This window comes from Phoca vitulina, unplaced genomic scaffold, assembly GCF_004348235.1.
Source record: "Phoca vitulina isolate PV1807 unplaced genomic scaffold, GSC_HSeal_1.0 scaffold19, whole genome shotgun sequence".
Classification (NCBI taxonomy): Eukaryota; Metazoa; Chordata; class Mammalia; order Carnivora; family Phocidae; genus Phoca; species Phoca vitulina.
This window is the reverse complement of record NW_022589722.1, coordinates 15,541,942-15,562,022: the sequence shown is the minus strand read 5'-3', so window position 1 is coordinate 15,562,022 and position 20,081 is coordinate 15,541,942. Positions and strand designations below refer to the sequence as shown.

General features: G+C 34.3%; 1 protein-coding gene across 4 annotated transcripts in view; it reads left to right on the top strand.

Annotated features, from left to right (window-relative positions):
- Positions 1-20,081, top strand: part of WASHC3 (WASH complex subunit 3) — a 55,559-nt gene that overhangs the window by 23,734 nt on the left and 11,744 nt on the right. For all 4 annotated transcript variants that reach the window (XM_032416566.1, XM_032416565.1, XM_032416568.1 and 1 more), the window contains one exon: positions 11,500-11,564. In XM_032416566.1, coding sequence (XP_032272457.1) covers positions 11,500-11,564 — 65 coding nt within the window. The remainder of the gene's footprint in view (positions 1-11,499; positions 11,565-20,081) is intronic.

The window sequence follows — 20,081 nt, the reverse complement described above, 5'->3', positions numbered from 1 at the left end:
CTTTTCCAACAGTTCTCCCCTTTTTACTGGCAGAGCTTGGTGAATCCTTTGCCAGTAATAAATTGTGCATTGGGAAAGTCCGACTTCCACATTAAGCTAATGACTTGTATTTTTTGAAACCATATTTGCCAAAACAGTCTCTTCGGACACTTGGACTTCTTTAAAGCTCTATTTTCTTTGGCTGGCTTAAAACGTGAATTGAATAATTTCCTTGGTTTTGGTGGTTCTGATGCATCTGTTGCCAGCAGTGGATGTTGGCTTGGGGAAATGTGACTTCCATTACCTAAGGATGAAGAATTAGTTCATCACGAAGTTATGCACCTTAGACCTGGGAAAAATAATCAAGTACCAGTAGAGTACTCTTTAGATAAGGTATAGTTTTTGTAAGAGTAGTTAAAGGCTTTAAAACCTTGTTTGGGATATGACCCCAGTGTGACTTCCTATGTCTAGAGAGTTCCACGGTAGGTTCCTCATCACTGATCAACAGTGTAGTCAAAAGGAGGAGCTGCTGGTTCATATGTAGTTGGAGTTGTGGAAAACACTAGTACAGATTTAGTTTAACAACTATAGGATATTTCTTTTTTCATTGTTTTTTGACTCTGTAAGTATTATAATATTAACATGTGGTTAGTTTCCTTTGTAATATCTAAAGTTTACTGCTCAGTATCAAGGTCAGTATTTTTTGAGTGCATAATGGTTGTAGTGCCATGGACAACTTTCTGTGGTGTTTTAGCATCACACTATGCATTGAAGATAAAAGCTGTATGTATAATGATCGATTTCCTACACATATGAATGTGGATAAAGATGGATAAAGAAAAGATACAAGTGAACAATTTAATTAATTGCACAATTTAGCCAACTTTGCCAATTGGAAAGGGAAAATATTCTATGTTTCCCATCAACTAAATAGTCAGCCATGTCCATTTCACTACAACTAAAAGAGAAAAGTAAAGCTTAGCAGAATAGTAATTTTGAATTGAGGTAAATGGAACTCAAGAGACCACAGTTATCCTCCTTCCTCTACATTCATTTTTAGATCAGATGCAAAAAAGATTGGGTAGAGATTTCCCCAAAGGCAGAAAACTGTGACAATTAGACACCAGTTGGGAGCCCTTGAGGTGTTACCTGTGCTTTTCCATAGCCTGAGTATCTGGAAAACCTAGAAATAGGTAACTTTGTTGTGTTTTTGGCCCAAGGAAAAAAAATTACTTATTCTCTGCTAAAGTCAGTGAACTTAGCCTCTAAGGAGACATGTGTGAAGAATTATCATGCCAGTTTTACTGGAAAGTGTTTCACTCACTTTCCCAGCAAGATTATAGATTTTCATTAAAATACCCAATTTTTTTCAGTGATTTCAAAATCACTTAGGATTTTTCAATATTTTGGCTGCCTTTTGAACCCTCCCCAAGCTGCCTGGAAAGTTGGGGAGCTCAGAGCCAGCCATACTATGTACACATTTAATGTTGAAAAGTATTAATTTAAATGATGTATTTGCCCTTTTGTTTATTCTTTGCTATTTTACTTTTCTTATATATGTTAGAGAACAGTAAACAATAATATTGCTAAGTTCAGGTTTTAAATTTCTTGCTTTCCCTGATATATTTGTTTTCCTGATTTCTCGTTTTCCTTAGAATACCGAAGGAAAAACATGTAGTGGGCAAGTGCTACTAAGTTAGATGGTTGTCAATATCCATTTGGTAATAATCTGTGCACCTACCTTATCTATTCCCCATATATTCTTTGCTAATGCCACTTTGCCATAAATATATAGCTTAGAATATTTTACTACTGATACTACATATTTTTCACTGTAGTTTTCTTATTTATTTAATTAATTTATTTTTCTATTATGTTCAGTTAGCATATAGTACATCATAAGTTTTTGTTGTAGTGTGCAATGATTCATTAGTTACATATAAGGCCCAGTGCTCATTCTTACACGTGCCCTCCTTAATACCCATCACTTGGTTACCCCGTTCCCCTACCCGCCCCTCCCTTCTGTAACCCTGTTTGTTTCCCAGAGTCCAGAGTCTAGTCTCCTTTTGTGGCAATCATTTGCTAAGAAGATGTTGATTTGGATAGTTTGTTTCCAGAAACTAGTTGTTTAACCATAACTGTTTCCATTTATGGTACTTACAGTCTCTGCAAAAATACATTTTGAACTGTGAACTGTGGGAGCATTTAGAATCCTCAATCATATTTAAAGAATAGTCACATACCAACAAGCTGATGTACACAGAAGTCCGTCTCCCTTAGAGTTATAGGAGGATCTCTGGCTGCTGTAGACTTGAATTTTTTGTTTCTTAATAATATATCAGATAATTAAAAATTAAATTAAAAATTTTAAAGGAGGATTAAATGGAACATAACATAATTGAGAATACAAAATAATCTTTTAAAAATAATTGATAAGGTAATAAATTTAGGATGTTAAATTTGTTAAATCAGTTTTTCCTAGGTATAAAAGTATGTATGAAAAGAATATATTTCTTGGGGCGCCTGGGTGGCTCAGATGGTTAAGCATCTGCCTTTGGCTCAGGTCATGATCTCAGGATCCTGGGATCGAACCCCGGGTCAGGATCCCTGCTCAGCAGGAAGCCTGCTTCTCCCTCTCCCTCTACTGCTCCCCCTGCTTGTACTCTCTCACTCTCTCTGTCGAATAAATAAATAAAATCTTTAAAAAAAAAAAAAGAATATATTTCTTTAGGAATTTATTCGCCATGTCATATTTTTGTGTCACTGGTATCATAACTAAAATAATTTACCTAGGATTGCCTATCTGAAGAATCCTTTCAAGCCAAAACATTTAATTCCTTATTTCAATTTATTTTGTGGAGTACCAATAAAATTTACTTCATCTGCCTTAAATTCACTGTAATACCATACCTCTGTATGCCTCTCCCCATAAACGAAAGAAAAAGGAGTTAAGCAAACACAGAGGAGGGCACGTTTGGAGGTTAAGCTTAAGGTAGTTTTAAATTTCATAGGAATCTCCTTTAAATGATATATAAAATGGGAACCAACAAAGACAGGGGCATTTAGCAGAAAAATATTTTTAACTTTAAACTTCGTATCTTTCATTCCAACTCATTTAAACAACTCTGTAACTCTTTAGAAGTTGTGACAAAAAGAACAGTACTCTACTATTAAGGTTCTTTTTTTTTTTTTAATTTTATTTATTTGTCAGAGAGAGAGAGTACATGCGCGCGTGCACACACACGAGTAGGGGGAGGGGCAGAGGAAGAAGCAGGCTCCCCACTGAGCAAGGAGCCCGATGCGGGACTTGATTCCAGGACCCTGGGATCATGACCTGAGCCAGAGGCAGGCACTTAACCGACTGAGCCACCCAGGCGTCCCACTGTTAAGGTTCTTAAGGAAGCTTTTGAAGATACATACTAACAATGACAGTTTTTATACTTGCTGAACTGTGTGGTATAGTTCTTTTACTCTGATCCAACTATAATGTTTTAGTCACCCAACTTTGATTTCTCAGTGCCCTTTTATCTTCTTTGCTACTAACCACTCTGCCAGAAATAAGGGACCTCACAAAAAAGTTTTCCAAAGTTGTGAGGAGGAAATAATAGTGATGTAAATTAAGTAGTTATTTACTCAGATTTACTCTTTTCAGAAATATTGTGATTCTCACTTTAATTATAAATTTGTCTAAGATTATGGGTTTACCAATGGGAGGAAAAGTAAAAGACCAGAGAAGCAAATGAGCTATAATAAGGAAGTGGGCTCATCTCAGGTGGCAGAGAAGTGTCTTAGTGGTTTTAGAGACCATCAACTTAAGGAAGACATTTTAGCAACATATTTGACAAGGATCCGAGAGCATAAACATTCATAATGGGGTAGACAGTCCTGGTGTGGAAGATAATTTGTCGTAAATGAATCATAGAGATGTAAGACATAATACTTCATTTGTAAGGTAATATTTTGCTAAGGATTGTTTTACAGTTAGAAAAAATGCTAGTATGTTGACTGTATGTTTTAAAAGGAAATAGATTTCAAAATATTACATTTTATTGAGAAAAATTAGTGAAAATTATTTCTCTACTTGAAGATATCTGCATCTTAATACTGCAATTTTAAAAAATATGTTCAGATGTAAGTACATCTTACCATAGTTTTTCATAATATAAGACCATCCCAACTTTTCTTGTTGTTTTCCTAGCCCAAGTTTACAAATGACTTTTATTCAGTTAGTTGGTTAGATCATGTCCTGATGACACACTGGTATCAGATTCAGGGCCCTTCATTGTGGTTCTATAGCCACGTGGAATGGCTAATACTGATCATCTCTCTTTCGATGGGTACCTATGGATCACTAAGGGCATTGAATGAGACTCATGACACACCAGTTCAAACACATTACCACTATTAGAAAATTAGTTCAAAAGTGACTTTGTGGTTTCAATCAGTAGAATCATCTTTATAATTAATTACTAAGAATTCTATTCCTTATAGCTTTTATTACCTTTTTGAAGATATTTCTTTAATTCTCCTTGAATAGGTACATAAAATAATACATTTTCAAAAACTGAACAGAAGGCCATCTGAACTTATTACACTTTTAATTTTGGTAGTGAATTCCAAAATAATTTGTAATAGAAATTTTTTTAAGGTTTTATTCCTGGAAAGTAGAAACATAGTTAAATTTAGGAAATTTTAATGAATACATATTTCAAAGAACAAATATCATTTGAATGAAATGTATAGCAAAGCTGTAATTTAGCTGAAGTATTCATAATGTCAGTCTAGGATTAATTAGCCTATCAAAGCAAGTCTTTAAATTTTAGATATTATTTTTACATTATAATGAAGGGAAGAAAATGAGTCTTCCACAGCACCAAATTACTCTTAAATCAATGAATACTTGAGTAGCTACAAAATACAAAGAAAACACTCAGTGCACCATGATCATTACACCTAATATTTATCATGTTACAAGAATACCCAGGGGAAAAATCAATCACATGGGGAAATTGATGTGGCTCTATTTTGAACTGACTCATAACAATAGATCCTTTACCTTTTGAAATAATTTCTTTAAAGGTTTTTCCTGGTAGATATTTAAGTTAACTTTAGTTCCCATTCCTAAAAGGCACATGGGGTATTGGCTAATGTATTTATTTTTATGAATGTACTTTACCAGTTTCCTGGGGTCCTAGTCATGACCAGCGTCATTTTGTCCATTTTACAGTGATTTGTTCCTTCATCTTCAAAAGTATCTTATGGGCACTCAATGAGAAATACGTTCTCACTGTAAAACTTAACTCTTGAGATAATCATTGAAAAAGGAAGAATTTACTGTTTGCTCCATATAAACCACATAGCACTAATCAAGATATGTGAACCTCTTTTTTTCCCCGCATATTTAGGTTCAAATCAGTGACCCTTCGTGGCAACAGTATTGGAGTTAATATCAGAGTCTAGCATTTTCTAAATCTATACAAGTCATTAGGAATAAAACTTCCCTTTTTTTAGATAGCCATATCCATTTTACAGTGATTAAGAGATTTATTTAAATTAATTTTGTATCCCTTCACAGAAAACTTCCAGAAGGAGATTGTTGAGCATGTACTTGCTTTTGTGGTAGGATTTGTTCTGTAAACATTTAGTATCTATTATATAGAATATTTCACCTGAAGATTTTATTCTAATTCTAGCACTCTACTTAATATATTTCATAAAAGGAAGTATAGATATTTTTAAGATAGCACTGTTGAAAATCAGAAAGCAAAGAAATGGTTGAGTCCATTTCACTAAGTTAAAACTTAAGTAAACAACCTGATTAGAGGACTGGTTGCCTTTTTTCCAACCCATGGCATCTATTCAACTTGTACTCATTCCCTCTCCCTGCAAGTAAAAAAAGTACTATTCACCTGTCAACTCAACAGATGTTTTTTTTTAATTGTTGACCTATGTAAGGAAAAAAAACTTAATATTTTGCATCTTTCATAACTGAATTGTTGTGATTCAAGCTCATAAACTGAGAGGAGAAACTAAAGTTTAAGGAGCATTTTTTGTTACTTTAAAAAAGAAAAGTAATTTATCTCCATTAGATTGAGTAAGGGTTTCCTCCCCTTCTAATCTAAAACTTTAGGAAAACTTCAACATGGTTTATAAAAGAATTCAGTAGCTTGTCTTTCATTAACATAATAAATGTAAATATTGGCATCCTTCAGTTTTTGTGATATAAGAAACTAGTAGTAACTGTTAGTGTTGCCATCATAATTTCATTAGTGTGGCTTCTTTACACACTTTCTCCAGTGACGCAAATACAGACGTGATTTTTTGGAACATCAAACTTATGGTTGCCTTCTCTCTTCTTCATTACTTATGTTGGACAAACTGCCATTATCACTTGCCAAAAATAATCCCACAGTTCAGTAGACTTCAGTTTTGAGGTCTCTCATGTCCAACTTAGACCACCAGTAGCTTTGTCTCTTGGAGATCAGAAATTGGACACTTCTTTTTGATGTTTAACAAACCTGACTCTGTTCCTTAACCCCTAAGGAAGAATATATCAAAACAAATTTTCTAAGCAACATCACTGGAAACATAGCAGCAAATCCCTTTGGAATGCATCCTTTGGAACACAGTCCAAATTATTTTTGTATCAAACTTTATGAGATTTGTATTAAGGTGATGATAATTTAAAGTCTCTACTAGGGTAAGATAAGTTATTTGTATTTTCTTTTATCTATATCCATATACAGAAATGACTAAAGAGTCACCAAATTTTGGTAATATCTGTATTCTTGTGCTGTAAACAGCTTCAAGAAACTAAGGGTAAAATACGGAGCTTACATATTTAGGTTTCGAGTATTATACTGTAACCAAGGCCATGAAACTCCTATTAAAATAGGGAGCTTATCTAATTCTACCAACTTCCCTTTTCCCCATTACTCCCTACCCACTACCTCCCCTCACTACCACCTCATACACACTTTTTTTGCTGTATTTTAGGAAATGTTTTTTTCAACTTCATTTCTCCCTTCTGTTTTCTCGGCTTTGTAACTTATTTGTATAACCTTTCCAATGATATCCTGTGGATTATGCTAAAGTATAATAAATAAATCACATAGTTGAGTTTGTAGAAAGACCTTATTCCATCAAACCATAGTTAATAGAAACTGAGAGGCGTTTTTAAAGAAAAAAAACATAAAACTCTGCTCTTTTTCACATCTCTTTTACAGTCCTAACTTTGCTTGTTATACTAAATAGTTAAGTAATAGTTAAGTTTTAATTATCAAGTAAAATTCCCAACCTTATCTTTCAAGTGTCAACTTTCTCTTCCACCATTAAAATTAAATGCATTTTATTATGAAGTAATCATTAAGTGCATTTTGTACTTAAGAGAAAAATCTTTCTCTCAAGTCTTAGATCCAGAAAATATGTTTTAAAAGTGGTACAAGTTTTAAGTTCATGCTTTTTGGTTCCAAATATAAGTGTCTGTTCATATTGGATGCCCCTAAGCAAGTAACAGCCTTTTTTTTTTTCCTTTCATTTATCCTTAAACTTCATAAGCTAACAAAAGATTTTATCTTCCACCTTTTTTGTCTTCCAAACCTACCATGTTTCACTTTTTAGAATTTCTTGAAGTTTGCACCATGAAACTATTACTTTCAGGAGTATGGCTTTGAAGAGAATTATACAATGGTATTATTTATTTTCATCTAACATTTAGGATGCATTTAAGTGTCCATAACTTTCTGAGTCTTTTTTTTTTTTTTTTGAGAGAGAGAGAGAGAGAGAGAGACCCCATGGTGGGGGAACGGGGGAGCAGAGGGAGGAGAGAGAGAATCTTAAGCGGGCTGCACGCCCAGCGCAGAGCCTAACGTGGGGCTTGATCTCACAACCCTGAGATCATGACCTGAGCCGAAATCAAGAGTCAGGTGCACTTAATTGAGTGAGCCACCCACGGACCCCACTTTCTGAGTCTTAATAGATTGCATTTTATAAATTTATGACATAACAGTTATGAAGATGAATGTATAAAAGGGCCTGTAAATGACAGTCTTGCCTTTGCTGCCTCCCAGGAGAGAGTCTTCCTGGTAAACTATAAATTTGAAAGACAGCCTTGTTTTCCCAACCTCCTTTAACCTAGCAAGCTGTAGAGAACTTGGACTTTTCTCCTCCAAAACCAAAATAAGAGATTATGGTTATAGAAGGCATCTTATGACTCCTTCAGTAACTGTCTTTTCTGGACATTTTTTTAAAAAAGTAAATAAGAATTAAATTTAATACATTTTCTGATTTTAAAAATGAAGATCATAGTTAATAATGATCTGAATTTAACTTGGCAAGATCTGTAACATTTTTGTGAGAGATATATGGTCATTAACTTTGAAGATTCTTCATATTGAATTTATAATCCATTTGATTCTCACATTTTTATGTATGCTTGCCGAGATTTAAATGATTTTATTGGGTGAAATATAAAATAAAATAAACATTTTGATGAAGGAGATTATCTAGACAAGTATCTCTTTGTTCTTAAAAATATGTTTGAGACAACTTGTGTAAAAAAGATTATTTAAAGATTTGTGTATGTTTCTAAGTCTTTGTGTTTTTCTTTTTAACTAAAACTTCTGTGTCATCTTTAAGACTCACATCAGCAAGTCATTTGCGGATCTTCAACTCAGTCTGCCTTTCCTTGGGTCTAACATTACCATTATGCAGGCCTCTGTTATCAATTGCATGATTGCACTGTGTTTATCTAACACATCTATTAGACTACTCCCTGAAGGCAGGGGCTGTTTATGTCTTTTCTCAGCATAAAGCACTGTGCTGCTATGGTGATGTTAAATATTGAAGGTGTGGGATTGTGATAACCCAGTAAATTTGCTCCTAAGATCCTTGAGACCAGAAAACACATGGGACAACTGCAAAAGAAAGCAGGAGAACCTTAGTTGGGCTGGTGCCCAGAAACTTCAGGGTAGAGTTCTGAGAAATTGGACCTGGAACATTAGTGCTCCTAAGGGGCCTCTTCTATACCTTGGGTTCAAAATTGAGTATCACACAATTGGCTAGTGACATGGAACGCCTGACGGGAAGAGTATGCAGCACCGGTGGAGCAGTGATGGAGCTTTTTCCCGTGGGCTCTGGCTCGGCTTACCCCTTCTGCCACATGGGATGAAGAGATATGACAGAGAGGGTCCCAACTGTGTGTACAACCTTTTAAAGCACAGTGATTCCACTTTTGAAAGTGATATAATGAAGGTCCTCAAATTTAACACATATTAGTGTTTCCTCATCTTTTGGAATGATGTGAAGAGTAGGGATTGGCAGACTGGATTGCATCTTCTTCCCTTAGAGCTTTATAAATGAGCTTTCAGTAAATCAGTCGCCTTTTCAAGTAAATATGTATTTCTGACATATCCTTTTCTTATCCTTTTCTTATTATACAAGATGTATAATACAGTCCCAGGAGAATTCTTGAATTTTATTTGATCTTTGTGTCCAAATGGAATTGGACCATTTGCTTATAAAAAGAACATTAACATAGCTATACTTCAGAAAGCTCTGAAATATTTATTTGAAAAGACATTTACTCATCTTGTTAAGTATTTATTGTACATCCCAGCGAAGGTTTTAATTGTTTGAGTTATCAACTTTTTTTTTTTTTTGAGGTATAAGAAAAGTGAGAATGTGATATCTGACTTGTTTACAGCAGAATTAGTAATGGATAAGCTCAAATGATTTAATTTGGGCATATGTGATATTGGATAGCACTGATTCCACTAAGTCAGTTAAAATGTGTACCTTATTAGATTATTCAAGTGCTACATACATACTAATATAAAAGCAAAATAAGAGCTATTTTAAATATGAGCCATCTAAAAGGTCTTGTTTTAGGGGGTATGTGGAGACCTATAAAGGAGGCTTTTTATTTTAGCTTCTATTCATTTAATTTTTTTTATTTTATTGAGAAATAATTGAAATACATCACTGTATAAGTTTAAGGCATACAGCATGATGGTTTGATTTACATATATTGTGAAATGATTACCACAATAGGTTTAGTTAACATCCATCATCTCACATAGGTACAGTGAGAAGAAAAGAAAAAATTTTCTCCTCGTGATGAGAATTCTTAGGATCTACTCTCTGAACAAGTTTCCTATATATCACACAGCAGTGTTAGCTGTAGTCATTATGTTATACATTATATCCCTACTACTTCTTTATCTTATAACTGGAAGTTTCTCCTTTTGACCACCTTCCTCCAGTTCCCCCTCCTTCCTCCCAACCCCCCACCCCTGCCTCTGGTAACCACAAATCTGGTCTCTTTTTTCTATAAGTTTGGTAGTTTTGTTTTGTTTTTAGATTCCACATAGAATGAGATCATAATATATTTGTCTTTATGTGTTTAGCATAATGCCTTCAAGGTCTGTCTATGTTGTCATAAATGGTAGGATTTTCTCAGTTTTATGGCTGAATAATATTCCGTTGTGTGCCTATATACCACAACTTCTTTTTCCATTCATCCATTGATGGACACTTAGGTTGTTTCCATGTTTTGACTATCATAAACAATGCTGCTACAAAAATGTACCTGCAGATATCTTTTTGAGTTAGTATATTCATTTCCTTTGGATATATTCCCAGCACTGGAATTGCTAGGTCATATGGGAGTTCTATTTTAATTTTTTGAGGAATCTTCATACTGTTTTCCATAGTGGCTTTACCAATTTACAGTCCCACCAACAGTGCACAAGGGTTCCCTTGCTCACCTCCATGCCAGCATCTGTTACCTCTTATCTTTTTAATGATGGCCATTCTAACGGGCATGAGATGATATTTTATTGTTTGTAATTTGCATTTCTCTATTAACTAGGGATGTTCAGCATCTTTTTGTGTATGTGTTGGTCATTCATATATCTTTGGAAAAATGCCTATTCAGGTCCTTTGCCCATTTTTAAATTGCATTATTTAAGTTTTTTGCTATTGATTTGTATGAGTTCTTTATATATTTTGGATACTAACCTCTTACCAGATATATGGTTTGTAAATATTTTTCCCATTCTGTATTATTTTCACTTTGTTGATGGTTTCTTTTGCTGTACAGAAGCTTTTTAGTTTGATATAATCTCACTTATTTTGTATTTTGTTACTCGTGCTTTAGGTGTGACTTCCATAAAATCATTATCAACTCCCATATCAAGGAGCTTTTTTCCTATGTTTTCTTCTAGGAGTTTCATGGTTTCAGGTTTTACATTTAAGTCTTTAATCCATTTTGAGTTAATTTTTGTAAGTGGTGTAAGATAGGGATCAGGTTTCATTCTTTTACATGTGACTATCCAATTTCCCAGCACCATTAATTGAAGAGACTTTCTTTTCTACATTCTTGACTCCCTTGTCAAATATTAGTTGGCCATCTATATTTGAGTTTATATCTCGGCTCTCAGTTCTCCTTCATTGTTCTATTTATCTGTTTTTATGAAGGAGGCATTTTTAATAATTGATTATGTTATGTCCTTTGCTTAGGGTGTTCCAGTGATGGCAATAAGAAACAAAATGATATCGGAAGGACTAGACCCAGATCTTCTTGAGTAAGTAATTCTTCTAATACAATATTATGCCAAGATGTTAAATTTATCAGTTATAATAAAAATATTCTAAGCTCTATTTTTTTTCCCACTATACAGTGTTTGATGGTTGAGGAAACCACCTTCATAAATAGTGTCTCGGCTAATGTTACAAAAATGAAATATCTATCCTACGCTACTAAAAACCAGACACTGCACATTGTAGAAGCAGTTTGAATAGATCATTGATGAATCTATACATCCAGAAGAGATGGAATTTGATGACAGTTTTGCTGCACAGCAGTAGTGTCACAAGAAGTTTTTTTTTCTTTCATGCCATCTTTTTCTTTTCTTTTTTATTCTATTCTTTTCTTCCCTCCCGCTTTCTTTCTTTCTTTCTTCCTTCCTTTCTTTCTTTCTTTCTTCCTATCTTTCGATTTTTAAGACCTTAGTATATAGGAAATTTACTCTACCATGATCTAAGTTGAACCAGCTTGAGAAATAAATAGGGTAAAGCCACTCTAAGTCCACATTAATAATTATTATGAAACTAGATATCTGTTTGTGTGAATTTTATTAAAAAAACATTGAGAAATGCTGAGAAATCGTGGCTCAGAAATTTGACAATAATTTATTCCATCCAAGCAAACCAGGCTACATAGCTCATTCTGGATAAAATATATCTTAATGGATTATTCAGAGCTAGTCTGTTTTTCAAGTATCTAGGTACTTATAAAGAGTCCAGTTTGGGGTTTTAGTTCACCCTAATGTATTTAGTTATGTTATCCAGACATTCGTACTACACTAGCAATATACTTTGAAATTTTTCTTGGCTCTCAGCCTTTCAAGAAAATGTGTGCATTTTGAAGGTGAAACACCATAAAACAGTCTTTTTCTCATACTTTATCTTTTAAAAACAGTATTTAAGAATTTTTTAAAAGTCTGTAAGAACAGATTTCAAACATGTATCTACATTTAGTATATATCCAAGTAGCAAACAGTTTAAGTACAATGGCATATATTGGTAATTTGAACTCAAGCATCTCCAGGATATTTGGCATTTGTTCTGGAAATTGTTTCTGACACACACTTTAAAAGTAGATGCATTGTGACATATATTTTAATGTGAATTGAACATATGGGTCCAATCCATTTTGGTATTCATTGGAATATATATTATAAATATATTTAACATTGACCATGACCTCTTTTTTGCTTCTGGAAATACACAGGAGACCTTCTATAATAACAGAGGGCTAAAATGACCTTTAAAATTATGATTTTTCCCTCTAGAGAAAATGTAATGGAAAACTAACAGTCCAGTAAGCATCAGCATATGTTGGATATCCAATCTCTTTACCCCCTACTGGCTTCATTTCATCCTCTGCCCAGCCTAAACCTACTTCATAATCTTCTACCTCAATCAGCTACCCACACCAGAAACTTGAAAGTCATCCTTGATTCTGTCTTCTTCCCTGTCCCTGTCAGTCTATGATTTTTTCATTTTTAATATTTCTCACAGCTGACCACAGGACTCCATGCCCATTGCTGTTTAGTTCAAGCCCTCATCATTTCTAAACTGAATTATTATAATAGCTCCCAATTGGTTTCATTATTCTCTTTCAGTCTGTCACTAAAGCCTTAGTGGATCTGTTCATACTTCATTCTTGTTTCAAAACTTTCTGTGACTCTCTACTGCCTTCGACACATATTCTAACATCTTAGAATTGCATATAGATGTTTTTATCATCAAGACCCAGACTCTCTTCTTCATTTCTTGCACTCTTCCATACATTCCTGTCTCCCGCAGCTGTAGCAGACTACTTGCATTTCTCTGAATGTATCATTCTCCTATTCCCTTTTGGTGTCTTTGAATTTTTTTCTCTCCTTGGAACTCCCGTTCCCCCTATTATTGGCCTGACTAATTTCATATTCATCAAGACTCCATTTAGGTATCACCATGGGGGAAGTCCATGGATGACTACCAAGGGGAGAACCCCCAGCACCCCCAATACTTCCCCGATGTATCTCATTTAGCAAGTTTGAGAGCCCGTCATTGTCTGTAAATGTTGAGAAACATTCAGTTGCAAGGTGGTGCCAAGTTTTGGGGTAGAATTCCAGTAACAGTTAACATTGTCTTACAGAAAAGCTGCTCCTCAACCACAGCCTGGAGCCTGAATTCTGATCCATTACCTCATAAGTACATGCCATCGGTCACAAGGGTTGGAGTGGGGGTGACTCACTATAACCTATCACCACTACTACTAGAAAACCAGTTTCAGCATTTAGCTAGATACGATAAGTGAAGTCAACCGCCTTGTTAAAGAGGAATTCTGGCATTTTGGGAATCATGTTTACAGAAAACTAAGGAGCCTCACTTTGGGAGAAAAGTCTGAGATGATGAATGAGAAGAAAATGTGCCATCTGAGGGAAGAGTATACTTTTATTTAGAATTTTAGCCAAGAACTTTCAGTAAACATTGTTTTGTTTTTCCTTTAAAGTATAAACATACACTCTTTTTAAATTAGCCTTAGGTGATAAGACAGACTCATGCAACTGTTAGAGGAAATAGTCTAGATCTGTCTGCACCGGGCAAAGAGCAAAACTAAAGTTAATATAAAAATAAAGACTGATCACAAATACAATATTGTTTGATTCACTTGTGTGTATAAAAATTTGGAAGCTAAGAGACATAATTTTAAATTAAAACAGTTTACATGATGAGGAAGAAGAAAACCTGGCTATTTTCCTAGAAAAATGACTATCATTGAATTTTAGAAAGTCTATGAAACTGAAGAAAAGGCCTGATAATTACCAAATAAAGTTTGTTTGCTACTAAATTATTATTTAGTTATTTTTAAAAGTCCCATGTTTTTGAAAATAACAGTAGTGCTTAAATAACCAAGAGTTATTCCTGTTTAGCTTGTAAAAATTAGTTTCCAATGCCAATGAAATAAAGACATGTGAAAGAGTACCTTTGTCATCATCATACTCTAAAGAGTTTAAGGGGAAACAAAATGGAAATCTTTAAGATTAATCTGTTCTAGTTTTGTATTCAGAACTATAGAACAGGTAAATTCTTTTAATCAATGCCTAATTTTCTTACCAGGAAAAAATATATATATAGTTTCTCCCTTAATCCTGTTTTTTTTTTCTCTTTATATGCTTTTATGTCCCAGAACTATAGTTACCATTATTACATAGTAATTACTACTTTTACTATCCTAGGATATATAGAGTACCCTCTGGACCTGCCCAGCAAGAGATGAAATTCATGACGGTTAAGGCACCGGCTAAGGCAGACTTTAGAAATGGTCTGCTTATTCAGATGCTGCCCAGCCACTTTCCAGCAGTATGAACCTGGACTAATTATTTAATTGCTCTGTGCATAAATTTACTCATCAGTAAAATAGTAAATAGAAAAGTTCACCCTTCTCAAGAGAATGATATAAGCATTTATGCACAGCTCTGGACAAGCAGTAAAAGTCCAATAAATTTAGTTTTGATTTATGAATGATTTAATGAGGGAATATGTAGCAAGTTCTAAACAATTGGATTTACCAGGATTTTGGATCACAATTTATTTATAATCCTCTAGTTGCCTGTATACCATTGTATTTTCAACAAGGACATATTTAACAAACACAGTGTAGTTATTCTTTTGAATTATACTGTTTTCTCAAACTGAAAAGTCTGTATTTTAAACTTTGCATTAAAGAATAGACTTCTTTTTTTAAAATTTTTTACTGTTATGTTAATCACCATACATTACATCATTAGTTTTTGATGTAGTGTTCCATGATTCATTGTTTGTGCATAACACCCAGTGCTCCATGCAATACGTGGCCTCTTTAATACCCATCACCAGGCTAACCCATCCTCCCACCCCCTCCCCTCTAGAACCCTCAGTTTGTTTATCAGAGTCCATCGAAGAATAGACTTCTGAAGTTGAAATTCAGCTGGTCACACTCTTTAATACTAGTGTGTGGGGGTACAGTTTGTAGCATTTTTTTTGAGGTAAAATTAGTATATAACTATATGTTGCAGGTATACAGCCTTGTAATTTGAAATCTGTATACACTACAAAGTGATCACCACTAAAAGTCGTTACCATCATCCATCATCATACTTCACTCCATTCACTCATTTTGCCCACCCCCACCTCATTTCCTCTCTGGTAACCACCAATCTGTTCTCTGTATCTGTGAGCTTATATTTGTATTATTTTGTTAATTCATTTGTTTGCTTTTTTTTAGATTCCACATGTAAGTAAAATCATTTGATATTTGTCTTCCGCCATCTGACTTATTTCACTTAGCATAATACCTTTAAGGTCCATCTTTGTTGTTGTAAATGGCAAGATTTCATTCTTTCTTATGGCTGAGTAATAGTCATTGTATATATACCACAACCTCTTTAACCGTCCATCCAACGATGGACATTTAGGGTGTTTCCATTTCTTGATTATTGTAAATAATACTGCATGAACATAGGGGTGCAAATCAGCATTTTTGTATTCTTTGGATAAATGCCCAGAAGTCAGGGGCAGCTGAATGGCTCAGTCAGTTAAGCATCTGCCTTCAGCTCCGGTCATGATCCCAGGGTCCTGGGATGGAGCCCCACATGGGGCTCCCTGCACAACAGGGAGCCTGCTTCTCCCTCTCCCCCTCCTCCCTGCTCGTGCTCTCTATCAAATAAATAAAATCTTAAAAATAAATAAATAAATAAATAAATAAAAAGTCAAATAGCTGGATTATGTAGTTCTATTCTTAATTTTTTGAAGTATCTTCATACTGTTTTCCACAGTGGCTATATACCAAGTTGCATTCCCACCAACAGTATATGAGGGTTACCTTTTCTCCACATCCTAGCCAACACTTGTTATTTCTTGTCTTTTCAATAATACCCATTCTCTCCAGTAGGAGGTGATATCTCATTGTGGTTTTGATTTGCATTTCTCTAATAATTAGTGATGTTGAAGATATTTTCATGTGCCTGTTGGTCATCTGTATATCTTCTTTGGGAAAATGTCTATTCAGATCCTTTGCCCATTTTTTAATCAGGTTGTTTTTTTTGTTGTTGAGTTTTATGAAATTTTAGATATTAATCCCTTGTCAGATATATGATTTGCAAAAATCTGCTCCCATTCAGTTTGTTGCCTTTTCATTTTGATGATGGTTTCTTTTGCTGTACAGGAGATTTTTAGTTTGATGTAATCCCATTTGTTTATTTTTACTTTTGTTTCCCTTGTTTTTGGAGTCAGATCTACAAAAATATCACTAAGACCAATGTCAAGCAGCTTATTGCATGTTTCCTTCTAAGAATTTTATGGTTTTAGGTCTTACATTCAAGTCTTTAAGCCACTTTGAGTTAACTTTTTGTGTGTGGTATAACCTAGTGGTCTAGTTTCATTCTTTTGCATGTGGTTGTGCAGTTTTTTCAACATATTTATTGAAGAGACTGTCTTTTCTCCTTTGTATATTCTTGACTCCTTTCTCATAAATTGATTGTCCATATTATGTGTGGGTTTAATTCTGGGCTGTCAGTTCTGTCCCATTGATCTGTGTGTGTTTCTATGCCAATAACATACTGTTTTATAGCTTTGTACTTGGTTTGAAATTGGAGCATGATAACTTCAGCTTTGTTCTTTCTCAAGATTGCTTTGGCTATTAGGGTTTGGTTCCATACAAATTTTAGAATTATTTGTTCTAAAAGGCCATTGGAATTTTGATAGGGATTGGATTGAATCTGTAGAATGCTTTGGGTATTATGGACATTTTAACAATATTAATTCTTCCAATCCATGAGTGTGGGATATCTTTCCATTTATTTGTGTCTTCTTCAATTTCTTTCATCAGTATCTTACAGTTTTCAGTATACAGGCCTTTCACCTCCTTAAAAGTTTAACCTCCTTAAAGTTATTTCTAGGTATTTTATTCTTTTTGATAAAATTGTGAATGGGATTGTTTTCCTAATTTCTTTCTGATAATTTGTTATTAGATTATAGAAACACCACAAATTGTCATATGTTGATTTTGTATCCTGCTACTTTACTGAATTCATTTATTAGTTCTAACAGTTTTTTGGTGCTGTTGTTTGAGTTTTCTATGTATAGTATCATGTCATCTGCAAATAGTGACAGTTTTACTTTCTTTCCGGTTTGATGCCTTTTATTTCTTTTTCTGGCCTAATTGTTGTGGCTAAGACTTCCAATACTATCTTGAATAAAAGTGGGGATAGTGGGTATCCTTGTCTTATTCCTAATTTTAGAGGAAGAGCTTTCAGTTTTTCAGTATTAACTGATGTTAGCTGTGGGTTTGTTATATATGGCCTTTATTATATTGACATTTATTCCCTCTGTACCTACTTTGTTCATAGTTTTTATCATAAGTGGTTGTTGAATTTTGTCACATGCTTTTTATGCATTTATTGAGATGATCGTATGATTTTTGTCTTTCATTTTGTTAATGTGGCCTATCACACTGATTTATTTGTGGATGTTGAACCATTCTTGCATCCCTGGAATAAACCCCACTTGATCATGATATATGTTCCTTTTAATGTATTATTGAATTCAGTTTGCTAATATTTTGTTGAAGATTTTTGCATCTGTGTTCATCAGGGCATGTTAGCCTATAATGTATGTATGTCTGCGTTTGTGTGGTGTCTTTGTCTGGTTTTGGTATTAGGGTAATACCGGCCTCATAAAATAAGTTTGGAAGCATTCCCTCCTCTTCAGTTTTTTTTGAAAGAGTTTGAGAAGGATAGGTATTAAATCTTTGGATGTTTGGTAGAATTCACCATGAGTAAAGCAGTCTAGTCCTGGACTTTTGTTTGTTGGGAAGTTTTGATTACTGATTCAGTTGTCTTACTAGTGATTGGTTTATTTAGATTTTCTATTTCTTCAGTCTTGGAAGATTGTATATTTCTGGAAATTTATTCGTTTCTTCTAGGTTGTCCAATTTTTTGGTAATTTTTCATAGTAGTCTTTTATGATCATTTGTATTTTTGTGATGTCAGTTGTAACTTCTTGTCTTTCCTTTCTGATTTTATTAGAGGCCAGTCTCTTATTGTTTGTTCGTCTAGCTAAAGTCTTGTCAATTGTTTATCTTTTCAGAGAACCAGCTCTTAATTTCATTGATCTTTTCTATTGTTGTTTTATTCTGTTAGTTCCACTCTGATCTTTAGTATTTCCTTCCTTCTACTGACTTTGAGTTTCATTTTTTCTTCTTTTTTACCTCTTTTAGGTGTAAAGTTAGGTGGTTTATTTGACATTTTTGTTTGTTTTTTTCTTGTGGTAGGCCTGTATTACTATGATCTTTCCTCTTAGAATTGCTTTTGCTGCATCCCATAGATTTTGGTGTGTCATATGTCTGTTTTCTTTTGTCTCTGGGTATTTTTTTATTTCTTTGATTTCTTTAATGGTCCACTCGTTCAGTAGCATGTTGTTAATCTCTACATTTTTGTAGTTTTTCCAGCAATCTTTGTAATTGATTCTACTTTCATGCTATTGTGAGTGGAGATGCTTGATAAGATTTCAGTCTTCTTGAACTTATTGAGATTTGTTTTATGGCCTGATGTGATCTATCCATGTACACTTGAGAAGCATGGATATTCTGCTGCTTTTGGATGGAATGTTCTATATATCTATTAAGTCCATCTGGCCTAATGTGTCATTTAAGGCTGATGATTGCTTATAAATTTTCTGTTTGGATGATCTGTCCATTGATGTAAGTGGGTGTAGTATATTGATTTGGCTAATGAATGCATGTAATTGAGTCAAGCTATTGTGCAGGCTTTGAACTGAACCAGCTCAGTTGGCATTTGTCCTGAGGATATTTATTCAAAAGACATTTAAAGCTTCCTCGCAGACTGTGGAATGACCACAGTTATGGTTGCCAGAAGTAAAAGTAACCACCTCAGCCTACTTATCATTTTCACAAGAAGGGGTTTATTAGTAGTAACCAAAAGGATACTAGAAACCAAGAAAACTTTCTGTTAATTATATTGAAAGGATGTCCAGCCCTCTAAGGGAATTCCTTATCTTCCAGTGATCTTTGTCTACCTCCAGTTACACAACAACATAATGGATTAAAGTCTGGGCTTTGGCTGGTTGAGGATAGGATAGACTTCAATTTCCCAATTGAACAATTCCAGAGATAGTTTTTCTGCTTCCATTTTTAATTCTTGCTGAGCTGGAGTCCCATGCAATGTGATTGTCACCTCTCAACCACTGGCTGGCAGACTGGCTAGAAAGTACGGAACAGGAAAAAACAATGTCAAAATATTATTATTGGTACAGAGTTGGAATGAGAGAAATAACAGAAATACTAAAGAGATGGTATTAAAAAGCATTGTGGTGTGTCAATGACTAGTGAGCAAAAGATAAGGGAGCAACTGGGAAGTAAAGGACCCCAAGATAAATAGCAAAAGCCAGTCTTTACTGGGAGGGCTTTCTTTCTTTTTCTGGGAGGGCTTTCTTTCTTTTTCTTTCTTTCTTTCTTTCTTTCTTTCTTTCTTTCTTTCTTTCTTTCTTTCTTT